Source organism: Carcharodon carcharias, chromosome 19 (assembly GCF_017639515.1).
Source record: "Carcharodon carcharias isolate sCarCar2 chromosome 19, sCarCar2.pri, whole genome shotgun sequence".
Lineage (NCBI taxonomy): Eukaryota > Metazoa > Chordata > Chondrichthyes > Lamniformes > Lamnidae > Carcharodon > Carcharodon carcharias.
Window position 1 is genome coordinate 55,799,288 of NC_054485.1, and position 15,569 is coordinate 55,814,856.

Genomic DNA, 15,569 nt, shown 5'->3' on the forward strand with positions numbered 1-15,569 from the left:
AAATATTGTATGGTGTAGAAATAACAGCAGTGTTTATTTCAGTCCACTATTTTAAGTTTGACAAATACAGGCTTCTTAAAATTGTCACTGCAACTTTCAAAACCCTATCATCCTTTTTTTTAAGCATTGTATCAGAGGTGTTAAATTGCTCTGGGAAGGTTGAAAGTAATTACAGTTTTGAAAAGATTCAATGATTGATTCTGGTACTCCTTAAATATGAATTTGGTAGAGTAAATTCAGTACTCCAGGATCCATGACAGGTGCTTGAAAGAGTGCAGGCTGGAGCATTAGTTCTGTTTGAGCATGACTCTCCGCTGCAAGCACTGAAATTACACCAAAATTGAAATTTTAGGTGAGATACTTTCTGTCAAAGTATCAGTAAGAAGTTTTGAATTTTAATTTGATAACGTTAAGAGAACAACAATGTCCCAAAAAAATCCTCAGATATGCTAACAGTTATCTATTTCAGTAAGAAAACATCACCAAAGAGGCATGTTTTCATATTTTATACTATAGTAGGTCTGTCGTCTTCAGGAAGAAAGAGTTGTATTTGTTATTTTAGCAATCTGTGGTGACAGATCCCTCATGTGATTTACAATGTGTTGTAGTACATGGTCTGTGGGAGGAATGGTCGCCATGGAGTTTGTGCTCAGTTACCTGTGGGAGAGGATCGAGAACCAGATCTCGGATGTGCGTTGCTCCACAACATGGAGGGAAAGCGTGTCAGGGCCCAGAGCTCCAAACCAAGCTCTGCAACATTGCACTCTGCCCTGGTTGGTATAAACATTTATTTTAATTGTATATCTATCAGAATGTTTATTTGAGGTCAGGAATATTTCTTGCTGTGCTTCTAGGGTTAGGAGTGAGGGCAATGAGAAATGAAAATCAGGCTTCTTGTCTGTTGAATTATTGCAACAAGTCATTCCACTGAGTAAGCTTTTAACTGGGACAATTTAGATTTCATATATATTTGGGCAAATTCTGATTCAGCCATGTTTGGTTAACTTTACTTTTTCTTTTAAAAATTAGATAAAATTGAAAGCTTTTTCTGTTGTCTGAACTAACTGTTGAACCCATTTGACAACCCTTATACTCTCTTTCTGGGAGGGACCTGAACCCAGATCTGCAAAGCGTTTGACAATTACATTCTCGTTGTCTGTAATAATATTTTTTCCAATTCATTTTTAGATGTGAAATTGCCTTGCCATTTGATGTATTTTAAAATAGTTTATTTTTCTTATTTCTGATTTCCTCAATCGGGGCCAAATGCTTTTAGGTCTTTCACATAGTTCATTGAACTCTGTTTATACTTAAAGGAAATAAAAAGAAACAGAAAGTGCTGGAAATTCAAAGCAGATTATGTATACCCCTGGAGAGAAAAAAATAAAGCTAATGTTTCAAGTCAATGACCTTTCATCAGAAATGAAATAAGTTAGAGATGGAGGCGGTTTTAAACAAATGCAAAGGAAGTGATTGAAGGAAGGGAGGAAGAGGGTGGTTCAAATAGTGGTTCTCTAGATCCATCTTTTGCTTCTGCACTTGTCACATTCCAAGCCCAATTTGCCTTGCACCAATATTCCTTTTGGTTTTAATCACCCCTGCCTTCTGCCTATTCACAAACCTTCCCTTTTGTTCTTTCTCCTCATAATTCCGTTCTTTCCATGCCTCTGAACTTGGTTAATAATTGTTGCATCTCAAAATTCTTCCAGTTCTGATGTCAACTCTGTTTCTCTCTCCACAGATGCTGCCTGGTCTGCTGTGCAGTTCCAGCATTCTCTGTTCTAATTTCTGATTTCCAGCATCTGATATATTTTGCTTTTGTTTTATTTAAAGGATGTGTTTTACCTGAGAGCTGGTTCAGTCTGTTCCACCATTCATAACAGCAACCTCCATGCTATTTGTTTAGCTTGTAATTAAGGTGATGCCACGCTTCAGTTTGCATGTTTAGAATATCTGAATGCTTTTTGATTTACTCCAGTGATTTCCTCCTTCAGGAATTATACCTCCTTAAAGCTTGTCATTTCCATTTTGTTTTTAAAGAGAAATAGCATTTGAATAGGAATATTTCATTGACTGTAACATCAAAAAGATGTTTCAAAAATCTATAATTTGCAAATTAAACAATGGGTGGAATCGCCCCAGATTTGCACGAAGTGCGGTAGCAGGCGGGTAAAATGATGTTTTACCTGGCTGCCATGATGACGGGTTTTCACGCCGTATTATCCCAAACCTGCTGCATTACTTACGCATTTCCGGGAAACACGCCGCTTCCATGGTGAGCAGGCTATCATTCACTCACCACGCCATCACTTCACTGCTTCATCACGCCGGGTGCCATATTTAAATTCTAGTTGCACACATACATCTCAGTGTTTCCAGCCTCTGACTGCTGCAGAGAAGATGTGCACGAAAGGCAAAAAGACTGCAACCCGCAGGTTTAGCAACACGCATTGGAATGTCTTTTGGATGCCGTGGAGGCCCGCCACGATGTCCTCTACCCCCGCTCTGGCCGTAGGATGGGTAGTGGCGTGAGCAAACAAGCTTGGGAGGCAGTGGCAGCTGTGGTCTGTACCAGCGCTTTTCAAAAGAGGACAGCCAACCAGTGTTGCAAGAGGATGAATGGTCTCCTCCATTCCACAAGGTAAGTCACTTTTCTCACACTCTCAACTCACACACTCACAAACCCACCACACATTCACAGGGATCTCACTCACTGCCTGTTTAAGGAGCAGCATCATTCACTCTCTCATACACACCTTCATTGTTCTCATCCTGTCCATGGGACCACTCACCACCCACACATGCCAGGTATCTTTATCATCTGGCCTGCCAGGCATCCTGCTTACACTCTCTCTGTCTCTATTCATTCAGGACAAGTTGGCACACAACAAGAGGGAGAGGTCATAGACCAGCGGAGGACTGATGAAATCAAAGTCCTTATAAACTTTGAAAACAGAGCCATCCAGCTGGCCAGCGATGATCTGGACCAGTCCTGTGTTGACGGTGAGGTCGGCTGACCTCTACTAAGTGAGGATCCAACAGTGCAACATCCATCAGACAACCATTCTGTGAGTGATCTGTCCTGTTTCATAGGTCCCTGCTATGCACAATGTATCTCTCCTTGCTTCCGCAGGTACACCTGGGAAACAGCTGACAGAATCCATGACCCAGGGCCTCCAATCAAGCTCCAAAGAAGCCTTTGAAGAGGAACCTGGAGGCACCCTTCTTGAAGTCCTGTCACAGCGCTCACCCACACCCACCACCAGCGCAGAGACACACACCACGATGGGGCCTAGCTTTAGAGTAGCCTCGGAATCACAATCTGGTGAGCACGTTGCACTGTCTGATCCACAGCAGGTGGCGGCAGGGCCTTCCCAGGTGTCTGGCACTCAGAGGACTTCTGGCAGCCAGAATATTGCTGAATCTGAGTCAGATGACAAGCCTCTGGACGCGGTCATGTCACAGTTGCTGGAGCTGCAAAGGCAAGCTCAGGAACATCAGGAAGGGATGTCTGCTGCACTCCTCAGACTGCAAGGCATGATGGAGGAGTCTGTCCCTCTTCAGGCTGAAGTGATAGCACCTGCATGCCAATGCACCGAAGTCAACACTGGTAGGATGGCGGCCACCATGGAGACCTTTTTTCAGGACGTCACTCCTGCATTGCTGCACAAGCTCAACTTCATCGCTGGAGCTATAGTTGGCCTCCAACTATATGTCTGCGAGAGGGGTGCTGGGCAGCTCGATTTCACTCCAGCTACCCCTTCCGCTCACGGAGCCAGCTTGGGGTGCTTGGGCACCCATAGGGAGGAATATTAGCAGGTTCCCCCCGGGGCTATCCATTCAGGTGATTCAGGGAGTGTCTGGCCCATCTGAAACCACTTTTCCTGTGACCTCAGCAACTCCAGCTCCACAGGCTAAGGAGGGTGACACTGCTACACAGCAGGTACCTGAAAGCAGGCTGGGGCCCTCCAGGTCTCAGCCCTCCAGAGGACGCCCGCTAAGGTCATCACAGACAGGGCATAGCAGTCAGCAGGCTGCCTCCACCTCTGCTGTGGATGTCTGGGGTGCACCAAGATGTAGCGGCAGGGTAGGAAAGTTAAGCAAATGCCTGGGCAGGGGTGTTAATCACTTGTACATACTGTTCACTATTGTCAATTAACTCCCAAGAATGTCACCCTGCCTAGGGCTCCCTGTTCTGATGAGCAGTGTTAATTTTAGTCAGATGTGGAACCTTTCTGCACAAGATAAGGACAGGTGTCTCGGTCCAGGGCCTCTTCACTGTGCTCTGTGTGGGCTTCAGACCAAAGTGATGGTCCAGCCTCACACTCCCTGGACACATTACTGACGCCTGCGCCTTAACGGTGCTCGTCATTTCCGCCAGAATGTAGTGGGGGCAGGCGTCACAGAGTTCCATCATTCTCTCTCAGCAACTTTAAGGTAGGGCTGGCCCCCATCTCTTCAGCTTCTGTGACCAATGACACTGTGCACCTGAAGGGCTCAGGTGCTGAAAGCGGACAAAGGATCATGACTTCTAAAGTTTCATGACTGTGCTTCTATGATATGACCCTGATCTTGGAGTACAAGTGAGCTGCCCTTGGCCAGACTGGAGTCACACATTCTCAGAGGTTATGTGAAGATCTATGGAGTGTCCTCACTACATGTCGTCATCATCCTCCTGCAACTGAGTGACTATCAGGGCCTCCACTGCATCTCCATAACAGGAGCATTATCGCAGAGGGTATGCATACTGCCATAAGCCAGACTGGAGTCAAACATTCGCAGATGCAATGTGAGGATCCTCACTGCATGTCATCATCATCTTCCACGAACCTCTCAGCTATGAGGGTCTCCTGAGGGCGCCTTCCTTATTTGGCTAGTGTGAGGCCCTCATCCCCATCATTGCCACCTTCGAGGACCTCCTCACCCTCATCCCTGTCGGCGTCCTCCTCATCCGAGGAGAACTCCAGCTACTTCATCTCCTCCTCAGTCAGCTCCTCTCCCTGTTGTGGCACCAGGTTGTAAAGGGTGCAGCAGGCAATGATGATGCATGACACCCTCTGTGATCAATATTGCAGGGCTTCACCAAACCCATCCAAGCACCAGAACCTCATTTTCAGCATCCCAATCATCTGCTCCACCAAATTGCGAGCTGCAGCATGAGCCTCATTATGCCTTCGCTCTGCTGCAGTATGAGGCCGCCACATGGGTGTCATCAGCCACGTCCTCTGTGGGTAGCCCTTGTGCCCGAGGAGCTGTCCATGCACCTTCTGTGGACCCTGGAAACTTCAGGGATCTGTGACCGACTGCAGATGTAGGAGTCATGCACAATCCCTGGAACCCATGAGCAGACCTGCTGGATGCGTTTCCAGTGGTTGCACACCAGCTGCACATTCAGTGAATGAAATCCCTTGCAGTTGATGTAGTTGACTGTGTTCTGTGACAGAGACCTGAACACTACGTGAGTTCAGTTGATGGGACCCTGCGTCTGTCGGATACCCGAGATCTGGGCAAATCCAATTGCTCTTGCATCCTGTCTGACCTGGCCCCAGGCAAAATGCTCAAAGTTGTGTGCCCTTGCGAAGATGGAATCCGTGTCCTCATGGATGCATTTGTGGGTGGAGGCTTGTGATATCCCACAGAGGTCACCTATGGATCCATGAAAGGAGTCACTAGTCTAGAAATTGAGCGCTGCTGTCACTTTCATAGCCACTGGCAGTGGATGCCCTCCGTGTCCCAGTGGCACTAAATCCTGCAGCAGGTAGCAGATATGACTGACCAGTTCCCTAAACATGCGCGGTCTTCAGTAACACTGGTTCTCGGTCATCTGCAGGAATGAAAGGCAGCATCTGTAGACCCTGGGTGTTGCTAAGCACCAAGCAGCAATGGCTCGCTGTGGCTCTTTGGTGGTGTGTGCGGGAGCCCCAGCCCCCACTTCCTGAGGGTGCTGCTCCTCCCTCTGCGCAGCCAGGTGCCTGAGTCGCTCTGTTCTCCGTCATCCTCGCTCTCTATACAGCACGAGGCATATAGCTAGTTCATCAGGCTCATGATCCTGATTACTCCTCCTGCAGGATGAAAGAGAGAGGCATGTAAGTTAGCATGGGTGTCCTGTCTTGGTTAAGTGTAAATGCACCTTAATGCATCACATAAAGTGCTGGCCACCACTTGGATGGCCCACGATTAGTGAAACCCCATCCATCTGCACCTCACTCCACCCCACCAATTGGTGGCAGCTTTGCTCATTGAACTGCATTCTGTGCTCTCAGCTCAGGCGCAGGTATTCTCCTGACCTGCGCTGCAAGGTAGCACTGTTAGCTTGAACCATCAGGGATACTGGTCCAAACCAGGGTGCTAACATTACAAGGGGCTGTGGCGCCTCCACCAGTGACTGCTCCATGGCCAGCTTTGCAAGTGTACGCAGTCGTCCAACTGTCCACTGGAACACTCATTACTTTGCAGTCTGTGCTCGTGGGGTGAAAAGCTCTGGAGCATTTAGTGGCACTTTGATGCTTCTGTGTTGCTTGAGTGGGCAGATAAGCTAAAAGCCCGACTCCAACCATGTCAATGGCTGCGCTTGAACTGTCACAGTTGCGGAGGAATGGTCACTTTATTTAATGCGAACCTAATGCATAGCTGCTTCCTTCAGCCACCCTACTCCCACCCAGAATGCTTGTGTGCTACATTCAACTGCAGAGCAGTCCTTGCCCTCTATCCCCACCAATGCGCCTCAAGCTTGAAGTCCAACAGGCGACCCTGGTGAGCACTACACAACATTACTGTGCACTTCCCTCCGAGTTCCTCTTAAAGCCCGCCAAGTTCACGCCATTTATATGCTACAGTGAAACACATCAGCATACTTTCCCGCCGATATGGGCAGACGATCCAACGGCGGGGGGATGATTCTGGCGGGCAGACCTAATAATGATATGCAGATGTATTACAATGAGGTTCCCGATGTCCGATGGCAGGAAACACGCTGTTGTGAAACTGATCGCGCCAGATTGCCCAATTACGCCTCCAGACATGCCCGACACCGGCGGTCATGGAAGATCCTGCCCATAAGATGATACGTAAAGCATATTCTCAGAATTTGGTGTCTGATCAGACGTCGCACACTATAGATCAGGATAACAAAGCTATGATTTTTCTCAGTTGCTTATTTCTTTTTAAGAAGCTGATTTTATAACAGATAAAACAATATAATACATTCTGCGTGCACTTTGTACAATGCAGTGAAACCCCAATCATTTGTGCTCTTATTTTTCATTTTCTCAATTAACTGAGAATTTTTGTGAATAACAGGAAGTTTTTTTTTGTTTCTTTCGCTCATCTCCATTGTTTTGATCCAGCACCAGCTGGTCTTGCCAGTAAAATAGCTGAGAGGAATCCTACTGGAGACATCTGAATTGAGTGAACTGGAGGGAGACATATTCCTTGATATCAGTAGTTTAACTTCGGGGCTTTCAATTATCCGGCATATTCCAATACTCGCAGGGAGTCCTTCCACCAGATAATCAAGGTTCACCTAAAATGCTGATAACTTTTCTTAGGTTTTTCTTTCTCGAGGGATGTGAGTGATGGTAGCAGCTGCATGAATCACCTATCCTTAGCCATCTTGGGAATGTGGCGATGGGCATCTTCTTGAACCACTGCAGTCCTTCTATTGCTGGTGCTTCCACAATGGTGTAAAGTGAATTCAAAGATTACCCAGCGATGATGAATGAACAGAGATATAATTCAAGTTAGGGTCATGTTGGTTTGGAGAGGAAGTTTGGGCAGAATTTTCCCCAACGGGGGGATTATTTGAGAGCAGGCTCATGGAGGTGCACCTCCAATCGGGGGTGCGCCACCATTTTACATTGGCGGGCCGATTAACGCCTGCCCAGCGTGACGTTCGCAAGGAAGCGCTATGCGCTCCCTGTGCGACTGGGGCTGGAAATCCCTAAACCGAGTGTGTGCTTTATCGTGCATGTGCACAAAAGAGCACACCCATCTCCCTGAGGCTAAGTGGTGCCTCAGGGAGATCAGTGCCAAATTTAAAAATGTTAACAATAGGAAAGAAAAATTCCCCTGACATGTCCCCTCATGTGACACTGTCACATGAGTTGGTGCATGTCCATCACTTTCATTAACACTTTTATTAAAAATTTAAAAACCTACATGAAACCTCATCCCGCCTGTGGTTGAGGTTTCATGCTTTTTTCAATGCCCGCCAGGGCTCCTGTCCTGCCTGCCAATGTTAAGGTTGGACGGGCAGGTCCATTAAGTATTTAATTACTTTGTCAATGGCCTTAATTGGCCATTGACAGGTTGGCGGGTGTACAGCTGGTTCTGCTAAGCCCCCGCCCACCTGAAAATTGAAACGAGTCATAGAGGTCGTAGAGTCATTGATGTCTACAGTGCAGAAAAAGGCCCTTTGACCCATTGAGTCTGCGCCGGTCAAACAAGTAGCTAACTATTCTAGTCCCATTTTCCAGCACTAGGCTCATAGCCTTGTATGCCATGGCATCACAAGTGCTCATCCAAATACTTTTTTAAACATTATGAGGGTTTCTGCCTCTACCACCCTTTCAGACAGTGAGTTCCAGATTCCCAGCACCCTCTGGGTGAAAAAATTCTTCCTTACATCCCCTCTAAACCTCCTGCCCCTTACCTTATATCTATTCCCCCTGGTTATTGATCCCTCCACCAAGGGGGAAAGCTCCTTCCTGTCTACCATATCTATGCCCCTCATAATTTTGTACACCTCAATCATGTGCCCCCCTCAATCTCCTCTGCTCCAGGGAAAATAGCCGCAGTCTATCCAATCTCTCCTCATAACTAAAATTCTCCAGCCCAGGCAACATCCTGGTAAACCTCCTCTGCACTCTCCCTAGTGCATTCACATCCTTCTTATAATGCAGATTCCAGAACTGCACGCAATACTCTACCTGTGGCCTAACCAGCGTTTTATACAGTTCCAGCATAACCTTCCTGCTCTTATATTCTATGCCTCAACTAATGAAAGCAAGCATTCCATATGCCTTCTTAACCACCTTATCTACCTGTCCCGCTACCTTAAGGGGCCGGTGGACATGCACACCAAGGTTCCTCTGATCCTCGGTACTTCCCAGAATCCTACCATTTGTTGTGTATTCCCGAGCCTTGTTTGTCGCCTCTTATTCTTCCAAACTCCAGCCGATACAAGCCTAGCCTGTCCAACCTTTCCTCATCAACCAACGCACCCATTCCTGGTATTAATTTGGTAAATCTTCTCTGAACTGCTTCCAATGCATTTACATCCTTCCTTAAATAAGGAGACCAATATTGTACACAGTACTCCAGATATGGTCTCATCAATGCCGTATGTAGCTGAAGCATAGCCTCCCTACTTTTGTAATCAATTCCCCTCACAATAAACGATAACATTCTATCAGCTTTCCTAATTACTTGCAGAACCCGCATACTAACCTATTGCAATTCATGCACTAGGTCACCTAGATCCCTCAGCATTTGGCAGGATGACGTCGGGAGTTCATTTTACGTGTCGGAGAGCGGGCCCCATCTCCCACTCACCGACCGGGAAATCTTGGCCTTTGAGATGATGGTGTTCCCATGACATTGCTCCTTTTAGTTGTAGAATTCACAGGACTAGGAGGCATTGTCAAATTGAGCTTGGTTAGTTGCTGTGTTACGTCGTGTAGATGGTACATACTATAAGCAGTGGTGAAAGGAGAGAATATTGATGGAGGTGCCAATGACGAAGATGACTCTGTCTTAGATAATGTTGAGTGTTGTGGCTGCATCCATCCAGGTGAGTAGTGAGCATTCCATCCCAGACTTGATCTTTGTATTTGGTGAAGGGGCTTTGAAGGATTAGGAGGTGGACCACCTCCTATGCTGCTCTTGTAGCATTGTGTTGATGTGATTCAGCCAGCTTCCAGTCAATGGTGACCTAATATTGCTGCTTGTATCCACTGTTTTTTTCTGATCAAAGCAAGACTGCAAAACACCTTCTCTAATAACTCATTGGGTAAATGTGCTGACTGGTGCAATGCTGAGTGCTACAGATCAGAAAGTGCCAGGTTCAGTCCATGGTCTGTGCTAAGTTATCAATCATAGGCAGGATTGCAAATATGGCTTCAATTCTTGCCAGACTGGCAGAAGGGAAAGAAAATCATGCCAAAGTTCCTTTTCCAGTAATCCCAATTAAAGAAGTATTTAAACACTTATGTGGATGCCAACAGAGGACAGGATTGAAGCTGCAATTCAATGTGAATGGCCTGATATAATAGTGTTAAGCAAAGCCTCACTGACAAAACTCCTTGAAAAATGAGAGTCTAAATATGATAGAGGAGAAAAGAGATCCGGGGTACAGGTCAGCAGTGGCAGCAGCTGTCTCTTAATTCGAGGATGATGTATACTCAGGGACATCCTGGAATCGAGCAATCAAAATGGGGTAGAGGAGTAAAAGGATCTAAGGGTACGGGTTCACAAACTATCAAAAGTAGCAAACAACGTCCTGGGGTTCATTTCTAGTGCAGTAGAATTGAAGTGGTGAGAGGGCATGCTAGTCTTATATCGAGCCTTAGCCAGATCATACTTAACATATTGGTGCATAGTTCTGGTCTCCATATTACAAAAAAGATATAGAGGCATTGGGGAAGATGCATAATTTATTTACATGAAAGATACCAGAACTGAGAAGTTGTAACTATCAGCAAAGGCTTAACAGGCTGGGGCTTTTTTCTCTCAGGAAAAGATAAGGCAGAGGATGACCTATCGGAAGGGGTTATAATGAAGGGGTTTTATAGGGTAGATGCAGAGAAGGCATTTCCCTTGTGAGGAGTCAAAACTAGGGATCAAAAATGCAAAATAGTCACTGGTAAATCCAATAATGAATTTAGCAGAAACACCTTAACTCAGAAAATAGTTAGAATGTGGAACTTGCTACCACAAGGATTAGTTAAGGTGAATAGCATCGCTACATCTAAGGAAAAACCAAGTACAGGAAGTAGAAAAGACCATTCTGATAGAGTTAGATGAAGTAGAGTCAGGGAAGACTCATGTGGAGCATAAACACCAGCATAAATCAGTTGGGCCTAATGGCCTATTTCTGTGCTGTAAATTCTGTTAATTAATCTGATCTCTATCACTCAACTCTACAGTAAAAGCACCATTTTCAGTTGCATCAGTTTAGCTCAGCCCGGATTGAACACTAATTTTAACTCCAAACTTAACTTTCGTACTGCTTTATTATGTGGAACAGCCTGCTGTAGAACTTTAACTCAATATCTGCCACAATTTAAGCCCATTTGCATTATATTTTTATTGATGTGATGAGGTTTGGAGGAAACATTTCATTGTTTTACTACTACTGAAACCACTGCAAAGACAAAAAAGTAAAATTCATTGGCATACATAATTAGTGAATGCCTTGCCAATAGATTGTTTCTCAGTCCTTTCCAAGTTTGATGAAGTGTCTTGCAAGGTTATTATTGATAGATATTTACCAGCGGTAAAGAAAAAAGCACAGATATAATGAAGCACAACTTAATTTTTTTTTTGTTATTCATTCCTGGAATGAGGGCATGCTGGCAAGGTTAGTATTTATTGTCCATCCCTACTTTCCTTTGGGAAGGTGCAGTTGAGTTACCTTCTTGAACTGCTGCAGTCTGTGTGGCGGTGGTGCACCCACATGGCTGTTGCGTAGACAGCTCTAGGATTTGGACCCATGATGATGAAGGAACAGCATTATATTTCAAAGTCTGATTTGTAGGACCCAACAAGACACTTTGTGTCTTTTGCAGAATTCAATATTTCAAAGGACTGTCATGATACTTCAACCAAAACCAGGAATAGGGTTATGAAATTATCACAAAAAGTCACAAAACATTTTTACATTTAATTTACAACAGGAGTGCAGTTTCAAAATGTATTATTATCCTTCGAATACAGTTCCTATGCAGGGCTTCTTGTGGAAGTGGAAGTTTTGATTCTTGTTTAAAGAGAATTATTCACAGTCTGTTATCATTACACTCAAATACTACTATCTTCTTTTGGATGCTGATTTTGAGCCTAGTGTTTACTAGTCTATGTTTACTAGTAGCTGTAATCTATTGCTTTTAATAGTCAATATGATGATTGCGATCCTGTCTGAATTTCATGTCATCACCTCTGACCTCGAAGATATTCATCTACAGCAACAAATACTATAAAGTGTGTGAGAGAAAATCCAACCTGGAAAAAATGGAAACGAAATGGAGATCACAACTGGAAAAACATAAGAAAGAAAACAATCTGGATTTAATCAGCCTGTAGTGATGTCTGTGTCCATGAGACCATTTAATCTTTCTCTATGTTTTTTTTCATTAACAACTGTCATTAACGTGAGTCTACAGTAGAACCTGTCTCCAGAAAGCACATTTACTCACTCACTGTATCAAGGTGTTGCCCAGTATGTTAGCTCCTAGCTACGTGTGGTAAATTAGGAAATTCAGATGTGGTAAACTGCATTACTGATTGATAAATAAAAAAAGAGTAATGTTGATGTTGAGCATATGATCTCACTACTATACATGGCATAGTTACTTCAATATGTACATTTGTTGGTAAAATTTGTTGGCATTTTGTACTACCATTAATAAACGTGGCTAAAACAGTGTCATTGTAGCTACGCTTGTGGCGAATCAGTGATTTCTATTGGACATAATTGTTCGTTCATAATAACCCTGACCAGCTTCAATCTACAGTGATCTCTGTCTCCAAGGCCCTGAGTACTCCTTCTCACTATTAGCTTATCATAAACAACTATGGTCAATTTAAGTCTAGTGAGCTCTATCTCAAGGCCCTGATACTAATTCACAGTCAGCTTATCCAAAACATCCATAATCAGTCTCAGTCTCTAATAAGCCTTGTTACAGTGAGCATCATTTATTCACTTTCAGGCTTAGCTTATCATAAACAACCATGATCTGCTTCAGTTTACTGTCAGTTCTGGTTATTCACTCTCAGTCTCTGACTCTGTGGGTCACATCCATTTATCCGTACTCTGTCATTTTCTCATAAACAGCATAGCAAGCATTAATCATTACTGAGGCCTGTCTCCAAGGGTTCCATTTATTTTCTCTATCTCTCATGACCAAATAGATTTACAAGACCTGTCATTATGGGTCCAATTTGCTGTCTCTCATAACCTCCTGGATTGTGAGGGCAATCATCATGGGTCTTGTGTACTCTATCTTTTGTGAAAATGTGGCACTATCACCATTCTATAGTGACTATCATATACACTCTGAATATGTGTATTCCTATGCAACCTGTGTGCACAACTGTAATTTTTCTTTTGCTCATTAATTTTTTTTAACTGTGGCTGTGGTTTTTTAGAGAGCATCCATTTGAGCATCATTATTTGAATCTAGATTCTTAATTATTTATAGCTCAGTATTATTCAAAGCAGTATATTTGTCAGTTAAGGTACGAGAAATGACTATAGTGCTTTTTTACAGAGATAGTAAACAATACTGCATTATAACAGCTGTAGGATCTAATATATACCCAGATCTTTCTACACTCTCTAAGTAAAGAGAATAACAGTAAAAGTAAACTTTGGGGTGGAAAATCACCTTGGCCACAAAACAGATAATATCAGATCAGCCATCTATTATATGCAGCACCTATTTTTGATTCCATTGACTGCAGTAAAACGAAGGCCGGGATTTTCTGGCCTCGCCATAGTGGGACCTGTGGCAGGGGTGCAGCAGGCCAACTAGAAGTCCATTGTCTTTTGATGGGAGTGGACAATCCTGGCAGCAAGTGAGGCCAGAAAATCCTGCCCTAAATTTCAGGTGCTGCATAAAATTGGTGGCTGATCTGATGCCACTCATTTTGCGCCACTGACTGAGATGAATTTCTACCTCTTTTTCTTTGTTCCCTTTAAGTAAACTATTCCACAGCGATCAAATGTTTTAATTTCACCTCCTTATTTATTTAGCTCATTCGGTTGTTGCATGGAACAGTTATAATTCGTCATTGTTTGATGTCAGCATTTTAGAAATATGGTGCTAGTTCAGGATTTACCTGAAAACATTCCTCCTGAATTGTGAATTGATCCAGACTGTCCCATATGTTATAAGTCAAAATATTCTAAAGCTGATAATGAAAGCCTGTAGCCAAACAGAAAACCGGTGTTATATTCTACTAACAGCACCATGGAGCTTCCAAACTGTGCTATTATAGAAGGATGTCTTGCACAATATCTCTGGTCCCAAATACTTTGTATAAGGTGTCCTTTTTTGCAATTGCATTGTTAGGGAATTTTATGATGTTGCAACAAAAGAGTGCAAAACCGGACTTATAGAGCACAGTAAACCTTGACCAAATTAGTGATCTAATATATGAGAGACCAGTGAATGTACATGCAATTCCCTTTCCAGCACTTAGGGTTTTATGTAACAATTCAGTACAATATACTTGTACATTAGTTACTGCTCTATGGAAAAGACTAAAAGCTAGTTCATAACTGAAAAAAAATGTTTATTTGTTGTAGGTGAATTGATGCTCATAACATCAGGGCTGGAAATCAACTGGCCTACCTCTGTTGCCTCCTTTTCACTTTTCAAACAGGATTGGGTAAAGCCACAGTTGTCAAGAAGCTGCAGAACTGCTGGAACAAGATGGCTTGGTTTCACATTGCATAGGGGTGAGGTGATGGAGAGCCAATTCACACTTATACATATGTCCAAACCATTACCTCCTGACCCCAGCAAAGCTTCCCAGGGAATGTTACCAAAGGGAAGGGGAAAATCCAAGTGAAAGTAAGCCAGAGAAGTTATTACAGACTACCTGCACCCATCTTGGCTGGTGAATTCTCTTTTGGTTGGAGACAAATAAATTTGACAATAGCAAAGGAGGGTGGGAAGGACCATTTGCTTATTCAGTTTTACATATGAAAAAACTTTACAGTACTGGTCATTTCATAAGTCCCACCCCCTTCCATAAAAGGATACAGTGGTAAGACCAATAGTGTATTCCAGGCCTGACAGTAATGGCTAGAAAAGATACAACATGGAATTTATGTTCCTCTTATCTGTTGACAGTTGAAGGACAGTGGCTGCAGTGGGGACCATGGAACAGGTGCTCAGTAACATGTTCAAATGGAACGCAACAGAGAACCCGCAAATGCATTTCGACCCACGGTTGGACAGAGTGCAAAGGTCACCAGGCTGAGGCCCGGGACTGCTTCAATCAGGAGTGCTCAAGTAATTTTCTTTGTTCTTAAATAGAGTAACTTATCACTCTAAACCTTGTTGCTTGATAACAGTCTCCGATTATAACATACTGCTTCAGACCCTCTATAGATTAGCATGTTTAAATCTTAGTAATTTACCACAACCACCATTTATAACTCCTAATATGTCTGCATGTCTCCAAAATAGTGTAGTCTTTCACTTTAGGCTCTGTGATTGACAACAATTCCTGTTATACCATCCTGTTGCCTCTGGGCCCTCTCCATTAGTGTGGCCTCTCAATCTAAAGCTATGTGATTGACAACAGGCTCCAATTACAGTATAATAAATAGTGCCTTTGACTTT

At 43.8% G+C, this 15,569-nt stretch overlaps 1 protein-coding gene across 1 annotated transcript in view; it reads left to right on the top strand.

Annotated features, from left to right (window-relative positions):
* The window catches only part of adgrb2 (adhesion G protein-coupled receptor B2), a 1,120,188-nt gene that overhangs the window by 364,977 nt on the left and 739,642 nt on the right, over positions 1 to 15,569 (top strand). The window contains exon 9 of the mRNA XM_041212905.1: positions 15,075 to 15,236. Coding sequence (XP_041068839.1) covers positions 15,075 to 15,236 — 162 coding nt within the window. The remainder of the gene's footprint in view (positions 1 to 15,074; positions 15,237 to 15,569) is intronic.